The 20521-nt window shown below is 41.2% G+C and overlaps 1 protein-coding gene across 2 annotated transcripts; it reads left to right on the forward strand.

The window, feature by feature from the left end:
* The first annotated feature begins 976 nt into the window (after positions 1 to 976).
* On the forward strand, positions 977 to 15048 carry timp2a (TIMP metallopeptidase inhibitor 2a). Of its 2 annotated transcripts, XM_080470443.1 has the most exons (6): positions 994 to 1450; positions 9672 to 9772; positions 9854 to 9962; positions 12102 to 12226; positions 13025 to 13271; positions 14336 to 15048. In XM_080470443.1, exons 1-5 carry the CDS (start codon positions 1321 to 1323, stop codon positions 13220 to 13222), a joined length of 663 nt encoding a protein of 220 aa, XP_080326569.1. In that variant the 5' UTR covers positions 994 to 1320; the 3' UTR covers positions 13223 to 13271; positions 14336 to 15048. The 2 variants fall into 2 exon arrangements, with proteins under 2 accessions (XP_080326568.1, XP_080326569.1); XM_080470442.1 differs by lacking the exon at positions 14336 to 15048 and having other exon boundaries at positions 977 to 1450; positions 13025 to 13403.
* Positions 15049 to 20521: the final 5473 nt, after the last annotated feature.

Here is a 20521-nt window from a genome sequence, read left to right on the forward strand (position 1 = left end):
ATGTGGCTCCACTGGGAAAGAAAAACAAGCAGGCGTTTCAGTGGAATAAGAATCAGTGTTTCAACAAGGAAATAATCCAACAAAGTCAAATTGAAAGGTTTTTTCTAAGTTGACCCCAAATGAAATGGAATCTTACTATTTTATCATCGCTATTGTTGCTTCTGTTTGGGTGGTATATAATATATCTGGCATTTTAAATGTGTTTCTTAAATTGTGTTTTTATCAACATTTCATTCTATTGTCAGACTATCGTATTATAATGGTAAGAATGTATTTAGTCCTCATATTGTGATGTTCTTTTTAAACAATATCTATCTTAAAGAATATTTGTCTATTAAGCACTAATTTAATATAAACAATTAAGAATAAAGTATTTCGTATTCTATTCTTTTCTATTCTAGTCTATTCTATATGTTTTTATAGTGTTTGGGCCAAATTAAATGAAATCTTCTTCTTCTTCTTCTTCTTCTTCGTCTGGTAGTATATAATACATCTGACATTTTTAATAAGTTCCTCAGATTGTGTTTTTATATGTAAATAGAGATATTTTGATTTCATTATCTCCACCACATATTAATGATATGAATGTACTTCATATTACGTTCATTTTACACAATATTTACTTTTTACAAGCTTACGCACTGGATCCTAACTTCACCTATATATTCAATCTATTCATTTGCTTCTTGGGCCCCTAAATGAAACTTTAACTCGCATAACTGACTTTGTTTTAAATGTCCCTAACTTCCATTTTTCTTTCTTGTTTTTGACTTATCTTCGTGAAAAATGTGTGGTGGGATTGTTTATTTAAAATTCTTGCTTTGACAGTTTCAGCGGTGTTTCAGATTTGCGTATTAAATGTGTAGATTTTGTCGGGACAGTTGAGCCGGAGAGCTCCGGCAGCCCGGGGGTTGCAGCGCCCCCTGTCGGTCAACGTTCTGCCGCCGGGGGGAGGAGTCGCCCGGAGTCGCTTTATAAAACCGCCTCGATCCCCGAAACAAAACAGTCCGTACAGACAAACAGACAGTCAGTCAGACAGACCTACAGACAGACGAACATCCAGACATCCAGCTGCTGACAGCGGACAGACAGCACACCGACCTCACCACCTCAACTGACCGGGAACACCGGAGCTGTATCGGCCGCTGCTCTTGACGTCCGTATCGGTTTAAAAAGCTCCGTCACCCAGCGGAGAGGGGAGGGACGTGGACCTCCGCCGCGACGTATCTGCGTAGCTCACTGCCACCGAGAGGCAGACCAACAGAGACAGTGAGAAAAAAAGCAAAACAAACCCACACCGTGTCCACCGCGTCTACCAAAATGCCGTTTTCTGTTAACGGCATCCTGTGCACGCTCGCGCTGCTGCTGCTGTGGCGGGCGGAGGAGCTCGCGGAGGCGTGCAGCTGCGCTCCGGTTCACCCGCAACAGGCTTTCTGCAACGCCGACGTAGGTGAGTACAGCTGCTGCTGCTGCTGCTGTTGTTGTGTTTGTTGTTGTTTACCCGTGCTGCACCAGCCTCCGGACAGCGGCGCTCTGCAGCCGCCCTGCACGCCTCAGACGCGGCTTGAATGGGCTGAGTTGAACGGCTGGAGCGGCTGGAGGAAGGAGGTGTTGCTCTTCAAGGCCATGGCCCAGGCAGTTTGCACACAAACGCACAGCCCCATGTCATATATTTATTTGTTTGTTTATTTTTATTTTTGCCATGTCATGTTGACAACTATGGAAGTCTTAGATTACCACAAATAGAATAGATGAATACAACAGGGTTCCTGAGGACAAATAATCACAAATTCTTACATAAAGTCCCCGTGAGATTCATTTTATTATTTAAAAATGATCCCATCCCAGTCTGTAAATAAGTGAAGGGACCTGAAACTGTCACTGACAGGATCCAGTGAGGTGAGGTAGGTGGACATCTCTGGGACTTTCTTCTCTTGTTTGTTTCAGACACATTGATCTTCTGCATCGCTGCACTAATAGGGACATGTTTAACTATTTTGCAAATAAATAATGCCTGCTATAGAAGTGTAAAGGCGCTTTAGATTGATTAAGAGCTAGATGATGGACCTCCACAGTATTGGTCATTGATTGGAAACCCTACTAAACTAAACACGCCTCCCCGGCTCTCGGGCTGAGTTTGTGTTTACCATCAGGCTCTCACCCTCGGTGGCTCCGGCTTTGGCAGGGCAACGTGGCACCAGAGAGGGAAAAGAGACATGGAGGGAGCTGGCTGAGAGGGGGACAAGGGATGGAGAAAGTGAGGAGAGGTTTTTGAGCTCGAGGTGTGGTGGAGGAGGGGGATTGAATCTTAACCACAGAATATGTCACGCCACGAGCTTTCCTCCACACATTTCTTCAAATTTCCATTCCTGTCCACTTTCTTCCTGCACGGGGTGGTGCTGGGAGGAATTACAGGAATGTTTCTGGGGTTTTCCCAACTTGTCTCCGGTGCAGAGCAAGGACACACACACACTCTCACAGTTCAAATAGACAACTAACTGAAGGGCCGGCTGACCTGCTTGGTCGACTTGCGCACACTGGCTACAGATGACATCTGGCTGACAGTTCAGGGTGCGTTGTGGGAGGGAAAGCAATAAAAATCACGGTGCAAGTGAAAATATGCTTGGTATGGATGAGAATGTTGTGGCTGTATTTTTAGTTTTCTTCGTGCTTTTGACAACCTTCGCACACATTTCTACTTGCACAGGAAAGACTGGATATGTGCGTCTGTGTAATTTGGAATTGTGCATTGACAGCTCTATTGCCAGGTGTGACTCAAATCTCTCGCTGAGCTGGTTGTCTTTTGAGACAGGATGTCTCGAAGGAGAGGTGTCCGGGTGTGCTCACGTTTGTTTGTATGTTTAAACATCACACGAGTCAATAACACTTCTGTCAGCGCTCACAAAGACCGTAGGACAGTGGCAGAGACAGTGGCACTAAACACACACACTGACCACAATCATTGTCCGGCCATAGTTTCAGTGCAGATCTGAGTGTGAAACCTGCACCTAAAATAACCCCAACCTGCTTGGAGAAACACCCAGATAAGGCCTGTTTAGGCTGGAGACATAAGAAACATGATTGAAGGGGATTTCATGGGCATACAAGGAGCAGAGAGTGACAATGAAGTCTTCTCGAATGTGGATGTGGGTGACAACAAAGTGACATTGTCGAGAGTTATGTGGTCTGACAATGGATATTTGTTTGGTAGGGACGGAATGTCACTCTGGTACTCGGCCGCCTGTTGATAAATATACTGTCCGGGTCTGAGCCAGCAGTATGTGTGTGTCACCTTGGGTTTTTCTTGCGGGGTGACGCTCCAGGTCAGACCACAAGACATAAAAATGGCGCGGCGTCATGCGCCTACCACACAATCTGCACATGCAACATCCTTGTACAAAGACAAACATCCTCTTTTCATATAAATCGGTTTACCCACAAAGGGGAACTTCCCTGTAGCCCTGCCCAGTCGGACAGTTGGCCGTCTGGCATATCAGAGTCACCCTGCAGGAAGGTCGTAGAGTTGACAACAATGTCTGTGTGTGTGTGTATATATATATCTTCATTCATGGAAAGAAATGCATATTTACTTCCCCTGGAACAAAATCTGCTCCCATGAATTGGGCCCTGTTAACGAGACTCAACTTTTTCAAGTGAAAACGCAAAACTAGTTGTGGTGTGAACGTTAAACTTTTCTGAAACGAAAACGCAAAAATGATGCGTTTTGACTTGAAACCTTGCAGTGTAAACAGGAGGCCCTAGCCTGTTCTCAGTCCAATAAGAAATAATAGACAGGGGTCCAGGAATTCACCAACTTAAAATCAAACTTTAAAAACTTTTTAGAAAATTCTAAATATTTGCAGTGAAAATGCACTGCTGTGACTCACACTTGTGGAATTACTTTATTTTACATAGTGCACCTTTTTTAAAAGGCATGTATTCGATGAACTGAGTTATTTATTTATTTATTTATATATATATATAAAATAATCTTTTAATCAGCTTTAAGTAAATAAGTTCAGAATTATCAGCAAGTTATCACATGGAAAAGTTATTTAAGGCCAAATTGAGTAAGTCCTGTAAGAGTTGGTTGATCCATTTGATTCCTTTTTGATAAGCAGCCATCTGAAATGGCCAGATCAGTTGTGAGGCTGTTTTTTATTCATTCTATCTTTGTTTTTTGGTGTGTGTCTGTTATTCTCTTTAGAGCTGTTGGTTAGATACAATTAGATATTCAAAAAAGTGACGAGAGACAAATGTATAAATATATTGAAAAGAATTACTACTTTTTTAGTCAGCCACTTTAGTCAATTGTGATTGGAAAAATATCCTACAGTAAGACAGATGAGCAGAAGGAGGGGCACTTAACATCATCTAGTTCTTCAACGTATAATTTGTAGTGTAACTTTGTGAGAAAACTAAGTAACTTAACTGTTATCTTTGCATACAAACTGTCTGGTAACCTCATTACATGAGCAATAGCTCTAACATTGACATTTGGCTCTCTGTTATAGACATTTCCCTTCATCTTTTGACATGTATGTTCTAAACATGTAATCCATAATCATTAATCATGCATCTCACTCAGAAGCAACTTAACCCATGATGTCATGTTAATGTACTGTGACATCTTAGGCCCCGTTTACACGACAACGTTTCACGTGACAACCCCTAAAAAAAAGTGGGGGCGTTTACACTGCAGCAGCGGACACAGAGACAACGATGTAGTTAGTATGCCGGGCCACTGGAGGGCGCTGTTGCTTGATTTTGTTATGGAACTACACAGACGTGTGCAGAGAACAAAACACTATAAACGTGAGGAAAATGGAGAGAACCTGACATCCGTATAGACTGATGATGCATCGGATGATATCAGGGGTGAGTCTCAACTATTAAACGACTGATCTGGACGATAAAACTAGAATATAGACCGCGGGTCGTACCACTATGCGGCCGCCATGTTTGTTTACGACTGGATGAGCAGGAGGGAGGGGGAGAGATGTGCATGCGCAGTAACAGGCTCTGTAGCCTCCATCAGTCTCCGCAGGAGGGATTTGCGCTGTGAAAGAATCTTTCCACCTTGGGAGCCGGATTAAAAACTTTTGCGGATACAGTGCATCCGCAAACTGGTGCCGTATAAACGGACCCCCCAAAAGTAAAGAAGGTTTTGCGGATACACTTGTCGTTGTCGTGTAAACGGGGCCTCAGAAACATGGATTTCATGAAAAATAACCAATAACCCAATAATCAGATCTGATGACTTTATAAATGTTATTATTGAGGAGAAAAAACCTGGTTTATGGATTTCTAGTATGTACATAGTGACGTAAGAATAAAACTTTTCAAGACATCTGGTCCTTTGTTGTTGAACACAGGGACTCGTACGGTTTATTTAAATTGTTTTTTTTTTATTTGGCATAAAATTCATCTCCTCTTCACCTCATGAGTGGCTCTTCCTCGTCTTTTCACTGTTGTACGTGATGTTTGTTGACATTATCTTTAACTCACACAAAATGTCTTCTTCATACAGATGTTGGCAGAAGTGACAGGTGGTGGTTGAATTGTGTCTGAGGGATGCTTTTTTTCTCTCAGTTGAAATGACAGGTTGAAGAGAAGGCCCACGTACGTCTGAAGAGGAACAAACCACACCATGAAAGTCGGGAATGATTTGATGGTCACTGGAGAATGAACAAAGAAATGGATAGTCATGCGGTGGAATGAATGGGGGGGGGCACTTAGGATGTGGTGTGTGTGTGTGTTCATATGGGGTGTGCATGGAAAACATTGCGTAGTGCTACTGATATGCATGTATAAGTCATTAAGCGTCGTCCTGGCCGGGATGCTGGGGGAGCATTCGAAATGTGGGTCAGCTGGTGGTTTAAGGGGGGGGGGGGGTCCTGTCTGCTGGCTGCTGATTGACTCCTGCTGATCCGATGACTTCAAGATCAACCTGCGGTGAAACGCAGCCGCCTGCAGGCTCCTGGTAGCCGTGCTGTTTTAGCGTCATGCTGTGTTGTCTGCCGCCTCCGCAACACGCTGTTTAGACTGCACAGGATGATTTGCTCTGGTTTTATTGCAGGAGGGGGGGGGGGGTAAATATGTCTGCAGCACCGAGGTACAGACAGATGCGCTCCTGTAATGGCAATCTATTGTGAATAACAGGGTAATTTCCCCTTGGTGTTGTGTCCTGCTGCTGATTCTTTGCTCATTAGTCTGTGGCTCAGAATGTCAGGAAATGAGAGCGGAAAAACTGTGAAGAATGCATTAGCGAGAGCCAGCCAGGTATACGGCTCAGTGTGTGTGTGTGTGTGTGTGTGTGTGTGTGTGTGTGTGTGTGTGTCTGTGTGTGTGTGTGTACACATTACTACACACTCTAGCTGGCTGCTGCTTCACATTTGCATAAGCGTCAGAGTTCAGTGAAAGCACTGGAGTTTGGAAGACACTCTGCCTCTGACAGACAGTGATGACCCTGTGCAGACGTTTCTTAACACTGATAAACCGTTTTAAAAGATGAGAAGAAAACAAATATGACGTAACGTATCTTCATCTGAAAGATTTAAATCGTGCTCTTAAATTCCAGCTCTTTATCAGTCTCGTAGCTTAAATCAGTTTTTTGACTCCTTGGTCAAGCTGTGTTGGGGACAAAATGGGAGCTGCAACCAAGTGTTTTATTGTTGGTTTAAAAACCTCAAGGTGAATCTGACATTCATGTTGACGTTGAGAGATGAGACGATCATAACAGCCCTGGGAAAGCAGTTCTAAAGCTGTACTCGCTTGTTGAGCAACGATGAAAAAGAGAGTAGTGTCCATTGTGGAAAAAGACAAAATCCAAACTTTAGTGCCGGATTGTCTGGTTTCTTTTATTTCTTTTCTAGCTCTGTTTATGGTCAGTGCTGCTCACTGTGTTTGTCAGATTAAGTCGACGGTCTCCGTCTGCAGACCGATGAACTCCAAGCAATTTTAACGTGCTCCATCGTCTTCATGCCAGTTTCAAGCGCGTTAAAGACGATTACTATTTGGTAGAAGTTACGTCGGCACCAAAAAGCTGAAAAACGACAGATAAGATATTGATGCAACAATGCGAGCAGGTTTATACCACTGACAGCTGTAGGGATGTTCTCTGTCCATGTAGGAGTATTTTAGCGGTAAACCAATAAACGTTGGCTAAAAACAGAACAGCATAATAACTAAAAACACATGCTGAGCGTTGGTAAGTGAAGCACGAATAAAAATCAAGCAGACTTTAGTTCACAGGTCACTTTCACACCTGTTATAGTTGACCATGGTGTGCATGTGCTGTGCACTAGAACGTGAATGGGATATTTATCGGGAGCGGTTTTCCCCCTCACCTCACAGCTCTCTTTACCTGTAATCAATTTTCTGTAACGGTATGGATGGGTCGTTCATTTGAACCAGACGGGGGAAAAAAATAAGCAGATAAGTAAAGCTCTTGTGAAGAATTGGGAGAATTCTAGAATGGAGACCAAAGAGAGGCAGTGGTCACTGTGTCATTCACTTCAGGCGTTTTTATAATGAAGAGCGGCTACTCATCAGACGACAGGAGCAATCTAGTGCACTGAAGCTTCCTTGTCCTGATGTCCACGTCAGACAAATATTGTGAATATGCTTGGATCCACGCTTGCTTTCACGCTTGAGCAGTACATCGTCAGTAGTGTTGCTCCATTTGCTACTTAAGCTCTAAAAGTGACACGTGGGACGAACACAGAAGACAGACGGAAGGGGCCATCCTTTAAAAGTGAAAACACCTTTTATCAGCTGCAGATCTATTATTGATTGAAGTTTGAATCAACCAGAGAATGAAAATTGATTTGTGACATCACATTGAATAAGAAATTCAGATCGATGGAGTGATTTGTTTTGTGCAATTTTTAAAAAAAAAAAAAAAAAAAAAAAGTTCTGACTTCTTTTATTCTACACCGCTGTGGCAGTCTGCAGAGAGACTCCTCTGACAACCATGTGCACTAAAACAACAAACTCGTAACGTACTGAGCTCAACTTTTCATTCAAAAGCGTCTTCCACTAATCTTTAAAATCGGCTTCGTGCAGATGTTCAGAAGACTGTTCATTTGAGAGGAGCAAGAGAAGAGCGATATCTCACTCTGGGAGCCGCCATCGCTCATATTTGTGTCTGTTCCAAGCCGTAAACTGTGTTAAAGCCACAGCAGCCCACTCCCCTGCGTGTTTATCTATGTGTCTTCTATTCCTGCTTATTTTATATCTTCTCCTCCACGGTTGCTCATATTTTCCGTTCAGAATAAATGCTGTAAGCATAGCTCAAGCTTGAAGTCAGTCAGGCCATTAAAAGTCCAACACACACACACACACACACACGGTCAGAAACGAGCCTGCTCACCAAGCCCTACTCTGTCAGCTTAACGCTTGACCCTGTGAGGATTCTCTGGTTGTGGTTTGAACAATAAAGCTTGTATTGTTGGTCCGTATGTGTGTTTTGAAAACGATGTCCGCTTACAGAGAAATGCCGAAAATGATGTAACTTTCATGTTGGGCCACTAGTAGGTGCTGCTGTTTGTTTTTTGTAATGAAAGCGCGCACACTCACACACACACACACACACAAGCAGCAGAGAACAATACGCAATAAACATTAACAATGTGGGGGACGCAGACATTCGCAAGGACAGACGACCAAGTTGGATTGCTATTCCGGGAAAAACTACCACGCAAAAAGTTGCGTTAACCAGATTTCCACAGAGTCGGGGTCGGAGCGGTTCTGGAAAGCCTTGGGAGCCGTTTTCAAAAAGTTGCGTTTTCAATGGCTCAAATCACCGTTGTCGCGTAAACTGACCCACAAGACACAACAATAACGACACACTTAAATTCTGTCGTGTAAAAAATATCTGTGTTCGATAATATTTTGATTATTCAACATGTGTTTGCTTCTAACTCAACTCAACTTTATATATGGATCATTTTAAAAACAACCACAGCTGAAACAAAGAGCTGAACGTAAATGGATATAAAATCCTAAATCGACATAAAAACCTTTTTATTTCTGAAACTCTTCAGCTCTGGCCTTCAGCGTTATCGTTGGAAGTGACTCAGAGAAGACCTGCCGCTTTTTGCACGATTGCGTCATTTTCTTTCCCATTCAGAGCTCTTGAATTTGATCACTGTCATTGTTTTCTATTTCAAGCCCTTAGAAATTCATTTCTGAAATGCTCTTTTGAGATAGTTTATGAAATCCTCCAAACGTTTTGTGTGCTGAAGCTTTCACGTGAATCCCTCGGGACAGTCAAAGTGATTTTTACACTGACAGGAAAATGAGCCGAGTTTAATCGCCAGCAGCACTAATTCCATTTATTTGATCTGTTTCCGATATACTTTATTTCTCATGATTGGTAAAAGCATTAAACCTTGTGTTCCTAGGAAAATTTAGTTATGTTGTTTGTCACCATTTAAATGGCCAAAAACAGTCTCCACGGTATTTATTTTCTTTTGATATTTTTGAACCAATCACATTTTAAGAGATCCAGTGTTTTTCCATCTTAATGTTAATATTTCAATGTTTTCTCAAACTTCTCAGAAAACAGAAGCGTGACCTGTTTTTGTGCCATTGCAGATTGAACTCCGTGCCTTTGTCAACAGATTTAGAGATTTAAAAAAATAAAAATGTTTCTGTGTTTCTACCAGTGATTCGAGCGAAGGTGGTGAGAGAAAGAGAGGTGGATTCTGGGAATGATATCTATGGGAACCCCATCAAGAGGATCCAGTATAAGGTCAAACAGATCAAGGTAAGACTATTTACCTGTTTAAGGTTTCAGTCAGGAGGGTTTGAGGAGCAGACATTCACACACTGTTCATGTTGGTTCCAGATGTTCAAGGGTCCTAATCAGGACATCGAGTCTGTCTTTACTGCTCCGGTATCAGCCGTCTGTGGCGTTACCCTGGATACCACCGGCAAGAAGGAGTATTTGATCTCAGGTTTGTGTAAAACTTGTAATTAAAGTGGGCTTGGTCAGTTTTGAGCCCTTTCACCTGCTGTTCTTGCCACTGACGGGTTTCATTTTCTGTCCATGTGCGCGACGTCGTTTCTGAAAGTCGCCATCGTTGTCATTGTCCATGTACTCGCGCATGTGCAGAAGAAGTATTTATTAGGGCCACGGTGCGCATGTGCGGCTGCAGCTTTCTATAAAAGTTGTGTTTTCCCCCGTTTACACGGACACGGAGTCAGAGCGTCGTGTAAACGGACACCAAAGACACGGCAACAATCTTGAATATGTTGTCGCGTAACTCTATTTAAGATCATAATCGCCATTCACTCATTTCTATCTGGAACAAAATGCACATCTCCTAAATAACAAATGGTATCCCACGATACTGAAGCTGTAGTTTCATCCAGTTATTGTGGAAAGGAAGAAAAAAAAAAGTTCTTTTAAACATACTGGTGCTTTTTTTTTTTTTTACATGTGACACATCTGTGAGTTCAGTTTTCAGGAAATGAACAGATTTATTGTTTAAAAAAAAAAAAAAAAATAGTGAAAGAAGATAAACACAGAGACTGAAACATCCAGGAAGAGTTAATCAGGTAGAGACGTGCAGGTGTAAACACCGAGCCAGACTAACATTACATTGTAAAAACACCAGTGGGCAATTTTGCATCGTGGAGGAGGAACTGTTTATGTTATTATGTGTAATTATATGCTGATGACTAAACCCTGTGGAGACTGGGAGTGACCTTGTCTGTCTTTTCATTCTGATATGTTTTGTGCTTTAGTGAACTTAAAATCAATGTAATGGTATAATTCTGGGAGGGAAATGTATACATTTATTACCGCATCACATCATATTTTAATAATAAAAAAAAGAGGAATTGGTTTAGCGTTAACGTGGTAATTGTAACGTGTAGCGTCACAAAATGATCACTTCTCGCCCTCATTGAGTTGTAGAGTAACACAACTCAGCCTTCTGTTTACCTGTCTGACCCCTACTTTGCTCATTTCGAACTCACTGGTCTCAGTATTATTTCCAGCTACAGCAGGAAGCTGTTTTCAACTGCAGGAAAAACACTTTTACCAAACAAGCATTCGAAATGTTTTCACTCAAATGAAACTTTCAGCTAATTCAAAATAGCATAAAATACTATCATTTAACTTTCTAGAAAACTCGAGATAGTGTGTTATTTTTCATATAATATCAATTCTAGTCCAGCAGCAGCTGTTCTGGAACCGTCTATGTCTCTGATTTTCTCCAGGCCCTCAGACGTTACTCAGACATTGCGATCTCTGCTCCTGCTGCTTCAGTTCTGTTTGCTGCGACCTGTTTTCAAATTTTTTATGTTTTAAATTTTGCTTTCTGGACCTTTCCTTGGTTGGCTACATTGCGTCCCGTCAGTGAAATATGGCAGTAGCGGCATAAGTAAAGACATCCCAGTGAGACGCGGCACAGCGAGGCTCATGATGTCATTCATGCTCTGGTTTCCCCATCACAGGCAAAGATGCACGCACAAGCACTCGCCGCCTAATTACATAGAGTTGTACGAGGAGGAACTGCTGAAGCCAGCGTTTCCTCTCCTGACCCCCCCCCCCCCCCCCCCCCCCCCCCCCCTTTCTTTCCTGGGCTGGAGCTGTGGGAAAGAGAGTTAACTTTCTGTCGAGCGGGGCATCTTTTACAATGATTCATCCTTTCTCCTCAGTGTGGAAGGGTTAAGCGCTGGAAGGACTGCGCTGAGATGTGAGTCAGTCCCTCCTGCGAGGACACGGTGTGAAGGCTTGGACATGTCAGGAGCTGCTCCGCAGACAGATAGCAGAGCGTGCAGGGCGCAGCCTCAGCAGATCTTGTACACTCAACCTGAAATATCGCCTTGTTTTGACTAGTGGCGCTCGTGCGTGAAACAGAAATACAAGTTATTTTCGTTAAGGGCAGCTGGTTTGTGTTGACGCCTGCAGGCACCAAGTCTGCAGCGTAATAGATTTAATCGGTTCTACTTGTGACGTGCTTATCTGATGTACATTTTGTCTGACCTCTTGTCCAGTGGGAACGTCCACATGTTTTCCCGCATCTCGTTTTGTCTGAGATTTTGCAGATTTTTCATGCTGAAGCCGTGTATCGCTCTCGCTTCAGGCAAGGCCGAGGCCGGCGGGCAGATGCATGTGACCCTGTGCGATTACATCATGCCCTGGGACTCCTTGAGCACCACCCAGAAGAAGAGCCTCAGCCAGCGCTACCAGATGGGCTGTGACTGCAAGGTAAGGCAGCAGTTCGTGGTGGTTTATCTCCAATAAAGAGAGGAAAAACATTAAAAAAAAAAAAAAAAAAAAGGCAGCTGTTACTCATTCAGTTCGGATCCTAACATATCAGATGAAACGAGATGGAACATGAACCCCCAACTAGAAACAACAGGACAGTGACTTTAGATATGGTTTGAATTATCAATCCATCACTTGTACGTGTTTTATCCAACGTACCACTGCAGGGAGCTGGAGCCTATCTCGGGTTTTTCATTGTTCATATAATCCTGAATGGACAATCACTTCTCAATTTAGATTACGTTACATCAAGCCTTTAGATCAGGAGTGTCAAACAACCACATGCAGCCGAATTTCATCTTGAGTCGGGTGGTTGGCCCGGTAAAATAGTGCCATAACACCGTTTTTCTTCTTTGCGGCACAGAGTATATTTAATGAAAATATCTATATTTTCACAAAATCTCACCGATGTCTCAGTGTTGTTGTGCTTTGTCTGCTATACTGACGAAATTTGTAAAAAAAAAAAAAACAAAAAAAAAAACCACAACTTTTTTTTTTTGTATATTTATAATTTGCTATGTGGTTTGGGCCAGTTTAGAACCTCTTACGGAGCGGTTTTCAGTCTTATGTTGGACACCACTGCTTTAGACAGGTGAATTTAACCGCAGTCACTAGCGAAAGCCTGCAGGTCATCAAGGGTTCGTGACGTAATCTGGAGATCGAAGGGAAGGTTTTACAAACGAGGAAAGTTTTCTCATTCTTTAGACAATCCAAACCTTGACTGGTGTGTCCCTGCAGATCGTGTGCTGTCCCTCTCTGCCCTGCGAGATCTCGGCTCCCAAGGAGTGCCTGTGGACGGACCTGATGATCGAGAAGCAGGTGTACGGGCGCCAGGCCAACCACTACGCCTGCGTGAAGCGGGCCGACGGCTCGTGCTCCTGGTACCGCGGCGTCGCGACCCCCAAGAAGGAGTTCCTGGACGCCGAGGACCCTTAGTGACGTCGCACGCGCGGCCCGCCCACTGCACAGTCTGACGGAGATTAATGTAAACAAATTATTAGAAATTTTCAGAAAGCGTCATCAGGCAAAAAGGGATTTTGATAATTACAAACAACAACAAAAAAAAAAAAGGTCAAAGTTAATACGACTGAAATTACCTGCAGGCCTGAAAACAGCCTTCAGCCTCTCGCCCTGTTCGTGATTCGTGAGCGCAGAGGTTGTTTTCAGACACGGCGTTAAATAGCATCGCGAGACATAGACTGGTCAAGTGATGATGTAAATTCCTCCTGAGGCTGGCGTCAGGAGGACATAAATCCTCAGTGAGACGGAGCTCGTCTCGCCCCAACAAAGCTCTGCTCTCTCCCAATCAGTCCCAAACGCTCAAGGCGATTCTTCCCGGCCCATCGTGTTCCTACTTTTATTACCTCATTCTCCATTTGATTCCAAAGCCAAATTCCAGGTTGCCTTTTTTTAAAATTATTATTATTTTTTTTAATTCTTCCTCTTTTTCTCAGTTTATGTCTTTCTCATTTTCTCTGCTGGGAGCCGTTCTGCCACCGGTGTGACGTCGCACGCCCACAAATGTGTTTAACTGTATAAGAAAAAGAAAAAGAAAAAAAGTGAGCGACCACGATTGATCTGGCGTGGCTGATGATCTGTCCTGATTTCGCCCAGTGGAAATCGTTTTATTTGTGGCGATTTCACAGGGAGCCTGTGGCCGTCGCGGGCCTCACTGGACCAGTCTATGCTGCGTGAAGACGATCGCTCTAAATTCAAACCTCGAAGCCCAATCAGATATGTCCTATCAGATTCCTGCCTCCCTTCCTTTCCCCTTCAGATCTTCACCCCACTTTCTTTCTTGTTATGTAGCTGTACAGTACCTATGCATATATTTCTGTTGTTACTTGATCATTATTTACTACGTTAGGACTAGATTTGCACTTTGTGAGGATAAGTTCCAGTAAAGACAAGAGCCTGAATACTCTGACGTGAGAGTTGCTATCGACAGAGCCACCTCAGGTGCAGATTTTGCCTATTTTCAGTGCTTTTGGTGATCCATATTCACAGACGCAAACAATTTATTTTTCATTTTTTTTGCTGTCATCACAGATAAAATAGTCCTTGCAGAGAGAGGAAAACAAACAAAGAAAACATGGACGTGAGAGGATTACAAAGGAATCGTTTTGCAGATTTTATGTTGTGGAAGCAACAAAAAGAGCTCGTGGTACGTTATTTCCGTGTCTTTGTGTCTGTGATCTGTTGATCGTAAATGCAAACAGCAGTTTGATTTGCTGGTATATTCTCGCAGACGGTTCACTTCTTGAGTAAAAAGATCTTCACGCGCTCAATGTTAGCTTTGACTGGTCTTTACTGCTCCTTCCAGTTATTAATGAAAGCTTTATCGCTGTCCTAGAAAGCAAGTTACTCAAAGTTTACAGTGCTGTTTTATACACCTCAAGCTACATTAACAAAACAAATATATATATGATGGATTATTAAAGGCATAATTTAAAAGTAAACTCTTTCCTGTTTCCATTACTTTGTATTTTTTCAGTGTTATTATTATACCTGTCTGTGTTTTTCGCTGTCATTGTTTACGATGTCTTTAGCTGTAGTGTCGAGTTGAGAAGGTCCTCTTCTCCGCGCTGGAGTAACGTGAGAGCGAGAGCGATTTTATCCTTTTCGGAGAGGAGAAATGAGAAATGGGTACCTTTTGTGTGAATAGAGGACTGTGCATGTGTTTGATGCTTTGTGTAAGTCCTGGCGAAGGACTAAATATTCAGTATTATCAATAAAAAAAATGTAAAACAAAAACACGTTTGAAAGATAGTTGTCTTTGTGTTGTCATTTCTTCTTTCTCTTATATTTAAGTGTGTTTTGTGTTTCAACACTGTGGAAATCACAATGAAATGTGCATATTAGTAATTCATCTTCATGCAACTTCAGAACGATAGAGCCAATTTTAGAGTTGCCGATTAGCATCAACTGCATAAAGGGAGAGGACATGCCAAAGACCAACGTGGACTCAAACCAGGGATATGCTCGCCATGAGGGAAGAGCAAGGTGCGAACTATGGCAGAGCTAGGGGGGGCTTAGCCCCTCTTTAATTAAACAGAAACCCCCTCCCTAAAACATGATTTAAAATATTGGTAAAATGCTGTTTTTTCCTATGCATTTCCTTTTCGATTTTGTTTTCATTTTTGTCATGTGTAAAATTAGGCAATTTTTGTTTTTATTTGTGCATGAGGGTGAATCTTCACTCTCACTTTAATAAAGTCGCCGGCCTGCCTGCAATTCTTGTCTTCACCACTAAAGGGTGGGGGCGCTCGTCCTAAACGTCACTTTAAATCAGACAGCCGCTCAATTTCAAACCAGGAAACCTCATAAATTTCGTACTTCCGAAGAAAAATAAGCTGGGGGACTCTGAGGAGCAGCAACAGGAAGCTGATCCAGGTCTGTGGTGGCTTCTGTTTGAAGGTAATGTCGATAAACTGTATTATTGATATTCAGCACTGTGGACAGTCTCGAATTTCTGCTGCATCCACATACAAATATATATATATATATATATATATATATATATATACAGTCTTCTGCTTAACATTTTAACTCCACTCCTGAATTACCCGTGAGCTTATTTCTTGTTATTTTTGTCAGCATGAACCCAGATTTTAGAGCATCTTCCACATAAAAAACATTAAAGATATCAGAAGGGACTCTCTGGAGTTCAGGATGTGTTGTCAATGATGACATGCAACAACTCTTACAACTGCACTCTCAATGACAAATATTAAAAAAATAAAATAATATCTTACCTATTTGAAAAAATATGTAGAAAACACTGCACAGTGTCTTTTGTTACTTGGGTTGTTATCTTCTTTGCTTACGGAGTATTTGACAAGTTTGATGGTCAGGATTGGAGAATTGTGGGAACATTTTAAGTTAAAGAATTGCTTTCAGTGCAGTTGCATTAAATCAAACAAATCCGGTTTTCATATGTTCACTTGTTTTGCTTCATAATCATTAAAATTCATGAAGAAACACTGCCAAGGCAATTTAAAGACACCAGTTCAGCTATCACGTCTTTGGATTCTATGAGCAAATATAGAATACAAACTGCTGTTAATTGCCAGTGGAGGCTGTCGGTGTGCGAAGGATCCATTTAAGATTTAAGATGTGCAAGTAGAGTCGCGAGGCTGCGCCCTGAGAAAGGCAACTCCAAGTGGTGGTCGAGTCGAGTAGGAAAATATTTGAGAAATGTGCAGGCAGAGCCCAGATTGGACGGTTTTGTCATCTCTGTTTATTCTCTCCACGGTCATTTCAAACAGGGTTGTAATAATCACTCAGCGTCTGGGGGAGGATTTCTCTTTGAGGTCAGGTCCATCAGTCTGAATAAGGATGTACATTTATCTCATTTGGGCGGATCGTGACTCTCTTCTGTCACTTCCCTTAAAATATAAATGTACTTTTCCACCAGAAACCTCTTTGGTAATGTGAAGTTGGGAGGGAGGCCTGTTGCTGCAGCCTCTGCTGATTGCTCAACACAAACAAAAGTGACACATTGCTGAAGGTTTTATCATGTCTGTGACTGGTCCATACACTGAGTGTCAAGAAACATTTAAAACCAAGATAAACTGGGTCATAAATAATGATCTGAAGGTGTTCTTCATGAATTATGAGAAGTGGGGAAAGTGATGTACTCGGTGATGTACGCAGTAATTAAGAAACTTCGCAGCAGAACAACCTTATTTCATTAGCTTTGTTAGTTATTGATGATATTATTTTTATGTTCACTCAGAATTGGGAAAGGTTTCACTTCCTTGAGGAGAAAATACATGTGAAAGTCAAATCTGACTGTAATAATTTCCCACTGGGAAAATGGGACGTTCCTGAGTATTCCTAGAAGCTAATAATAAGTCGCTTAATACGTCGTCATTTGTACATTCACATGTGTTTCGTACATGTATTGCATACATAGACGGCATTTCCTAATGATATACTCCTTATGAGATACATCTGACAGCTATTCAACAAGGAATTCCAAACTGGGAAAGTGGGAAGTTTCCAAGAATTACCAATAATGTGAGAGCACTCAATACAATGGTATTTGTGTATTTACTTGAGTAATACATTTTCGTATGTGTTAGAGGCAAAGTGTGCTGATAATATTGAGTTTGAATGCATCGTTACATGTACCGGAATTTCTCCCATTTCCAGGTAGGAAGCACTCACATGAATGCCATGCAACTGGGAACTTTCCCCTGTGAAGATGGGAAGTCCCGAGAGCTCCCGGGAGCTATAAATCATCAATGAAATGGCACAAAGTTTTATATTTTATTAGATTATTAGAATGTAGTTCACTATAGCCACCAGAATCAGCAGAAGCAATGAATGAGGATAATATTGATTAAATGCACAGGTGATGCTGGGATCTGTTACTTTGCAAGTAACTTAGTAATTAAAACAAACATCAACGTTGTGGTTTTGCAGTAGGTTTTTTGGGCAAAAGCTGGGCTGAAAATTATTCAAGACATATATGAGGTAACATAGATGATGTTAAATGTTATTAAGAAACATTTATAATCTCTTAAATTGTTAAAGTTTTTTTTTTTCATTTCAATGGCGTATCGAGTCAGCTCCGAGATGTTCCTATAGCTGTGATGCCCCCCAGTGGCCAGTAGAAGACATTGCAAGAAGATTAATCAATTTAACACATACCTCATATTGGAATATGAGAAAAATCTGTTAAAGAGCACCAACAAAGCTCAAATATCTTCACATAAATAATAGGAAATCAATAGGAGTGGCATAATAAATGTAAAGGCAAAAACAAACACAGAAAAGACTATTAAGAATAATTATTTTAGGGGTCTCTTGAATTTCTATTCATATTTCCAGGCCTGAAAAGTAATTTTTTATCAAGAAACTCAAATAAAAATGAAATATATAAAGCTAAGGAATAATACAAGCAGTGCTAATGTGAGTGTTAATGATGATAATGATATATTATTTTGTGACGAACACAGCAAATGCGTCAATGCTTTTATCGTTCATCCACTCAGGATAGTGAATCAGAGTGCTCAACACTTTACCACCAAGAAACGTTTCTAAGTCAAAAGACAATGACAAAGATTCAGAAACTATAGCAAAATAAAAATGATATAAAAGTGATCATAAGAGACATTCCTTGTTATTTTCTTCTTATAATGAACATAAGGAGCAGATCTCACTGTCAGTCACCTTGCAGTGGTTTAGACATATCATCCTGGATTAATGGAGCCAAACTGAGCAGCAAACTCACATCAATAAATCCACAGAGGAGCGAGTGTGGCTTAACAAAAAATAAAAATAAAAAGGACATGTATTCTCACTAATTGTATTAGTATGCAAAGTATTCAGGCACGGAGATTCCGAACTACATCAGAGCGGTGAGGTGCTACAATCGTGAATCATGACAGCAGCTGACAGTGAGAGGGAGAAAGAAAAAAAATATTCTGTGCAAATGTCAACAACTTGTGGTTGTGAGTTTGCACGCGTAGTGCAAGGCTGCATCAGAGCACTTCTGCTCAGTTGTGGTCCATAACGGTTTGCTGTGCAACACATATACAACACATAGTTTTCATCTGCATTCTGATTTAACAAAAGAGCAGCCGCCTCCTAATCAAATATCGATTCATGAAAACATTATATTCTCAACCTGAAGGAAAAGGGTTGCCAAGGAACAGAATTGCTTTTAAAATGTGCTTCACCCGCTGTAACATAATGAGGGTCAGTATGAGTGTGTGGGCACAATTCAAGAGGATTCAGTCTCCCTGCTCTTATAATCCCCTCTTCTTTTTTCCTTTTTTCTTCTCCATTCTGTCTACGAAAGTTGGAAGGAACAGAATCTGAACAGAAAACACTCAGGATGTTGGAAGAATTTCCACTCAGTGATGATTGCTTAGCTGTTTTGTTAAAGCAGGATATTTCTTTTACCCACCATGCAGTTTGAATGCTGCGTGTTTCATTTGAAATCCAGTCTGTCACACAGCTAAAGGTTTTACTGCAGAACATTGCAAATGAGTCAAGGAATCAAAGTACAACAGGTTAAACCAGCTTTGACATTTACGTTCACTCTATTCTAAAATGAATAAAGGTCCTATGAGTGATATCTGTTTTTAAGTAAATCAATTTCACCTCTACTATTCAGCAAAATGAGACAAAACAACAATCTTGAGGTCATTTTAAAGACAGTTTGTGATGCGCTGTCACAATTATGTTATAACCAACACAGTCAGTAAGTTTCCATCTCTTCAGCCTGTTTAGTTCTGAAATGCAAGTTTGCGCCAGAATAAATCAACCTGAGTGTTACGTAGAGCCTCTTATGTTGTTTTTACCAAATTGAGAATCATGTATATTCAGACAATAAAGTTGATATTGTTTCGATTCCCCCCACAACTGAAAAACAAACCCACAGAAACACAATAATGGGAATTGAATGAATATATTTTGCATCGTAACAGGCAGGACCTACCATTGTTCTTTGCAAGGATGAAATTCATTCAGGGCCGTGATGAAAGTGGAAAAAACACAAGATGATTTTTCGGCTTGATGACGATAAAGACTGGAAGCACTGACATTTTCAAACAAAACTATTTTGCATTTAGGACTTTAAAAAGATTCCATCCACCCTTCATCTGCTGCAGCATATCGTGGTCCACGTTTCCTGAACACAGCTGTTTAATATAAGAATCATTTTGGGAAGTTACTCACCTTATGTAAGTTACTACACCACATCCGTCAAACAGTTTCACAAATGTTTACTTCTCACAGGAATCAAAAACAATAACCTTGTCACCAGATAATCATAAAGTTACTTATCCAAATCGGAATATTCAGACACAAATACTTCATATATTGTAGTGCAGTTGTATTTTTCATATCGTTATTGTTTTAAATATCAACATTTCTCAATCTAAATAATACATGCTGTGTTTGACATCATGTAAAATGCAATATTTAAAAGTAAGTGAGATTAATCTTACACTTTGGTATGTTTCTTTGTCCAAACAGAGCGGTAGCCAAAAACTTAAGGTAATATTGAATGTTAAGCCATCATTTTTCTTATTTTTAAGTAATCATGTTAAACTGTAAACATTAAACCATATGGGTGAAAATGCAGCAACTTCTCGGTCGGTGATTTTGTGTTTGATAATCCAAGTCAAAGTTTAATTCATAAGGCATATTCAAAAATGACGCACTTCTAATAATAAAAATAAAGAGAGAGTTGGGTTCAAATGGCTCAATGGGGGAGTG

Source organism: Lipophrys pholis (assembly GCF_963383615.2).
Source record: "Lipophrys pholis genome assembly, chromosome: 1".
NCBI lineage: Eukaryota > Metazoa > Chordata > Actinopteri > Blenniiformes > Blenniidae > Lipophrys > Lipophrys pholis.

What these genes read in the sequence shown, in the direction of transcription:
- timp2a (XM_080470442.1), top strand. Translation starts at nt 1,321, where the DNA reads ATGCCGTTTTCTGTTAACGGCATCCTGTGCACGCTCGCGCTGCTGCTG. An exon ending in TTTCTGCAACGCCGACGTAG is followed by an intron (nt 1,451 to 9,671) that starts GTGAGTACAGCT and finishes TGTTTCTACCAG; the next exon opens with TGATTCGAGCGAAGGTGGTG. An exon ending in GAAGGAGTATTTGATCTCAG is followed by an intron (nt 9,963 to 12,101) that starts GTTTGTGTAAAA and finishes CTCTCGCTTCAG; the next exon opens with GCAAGGCCGAGGCCGGCGGG.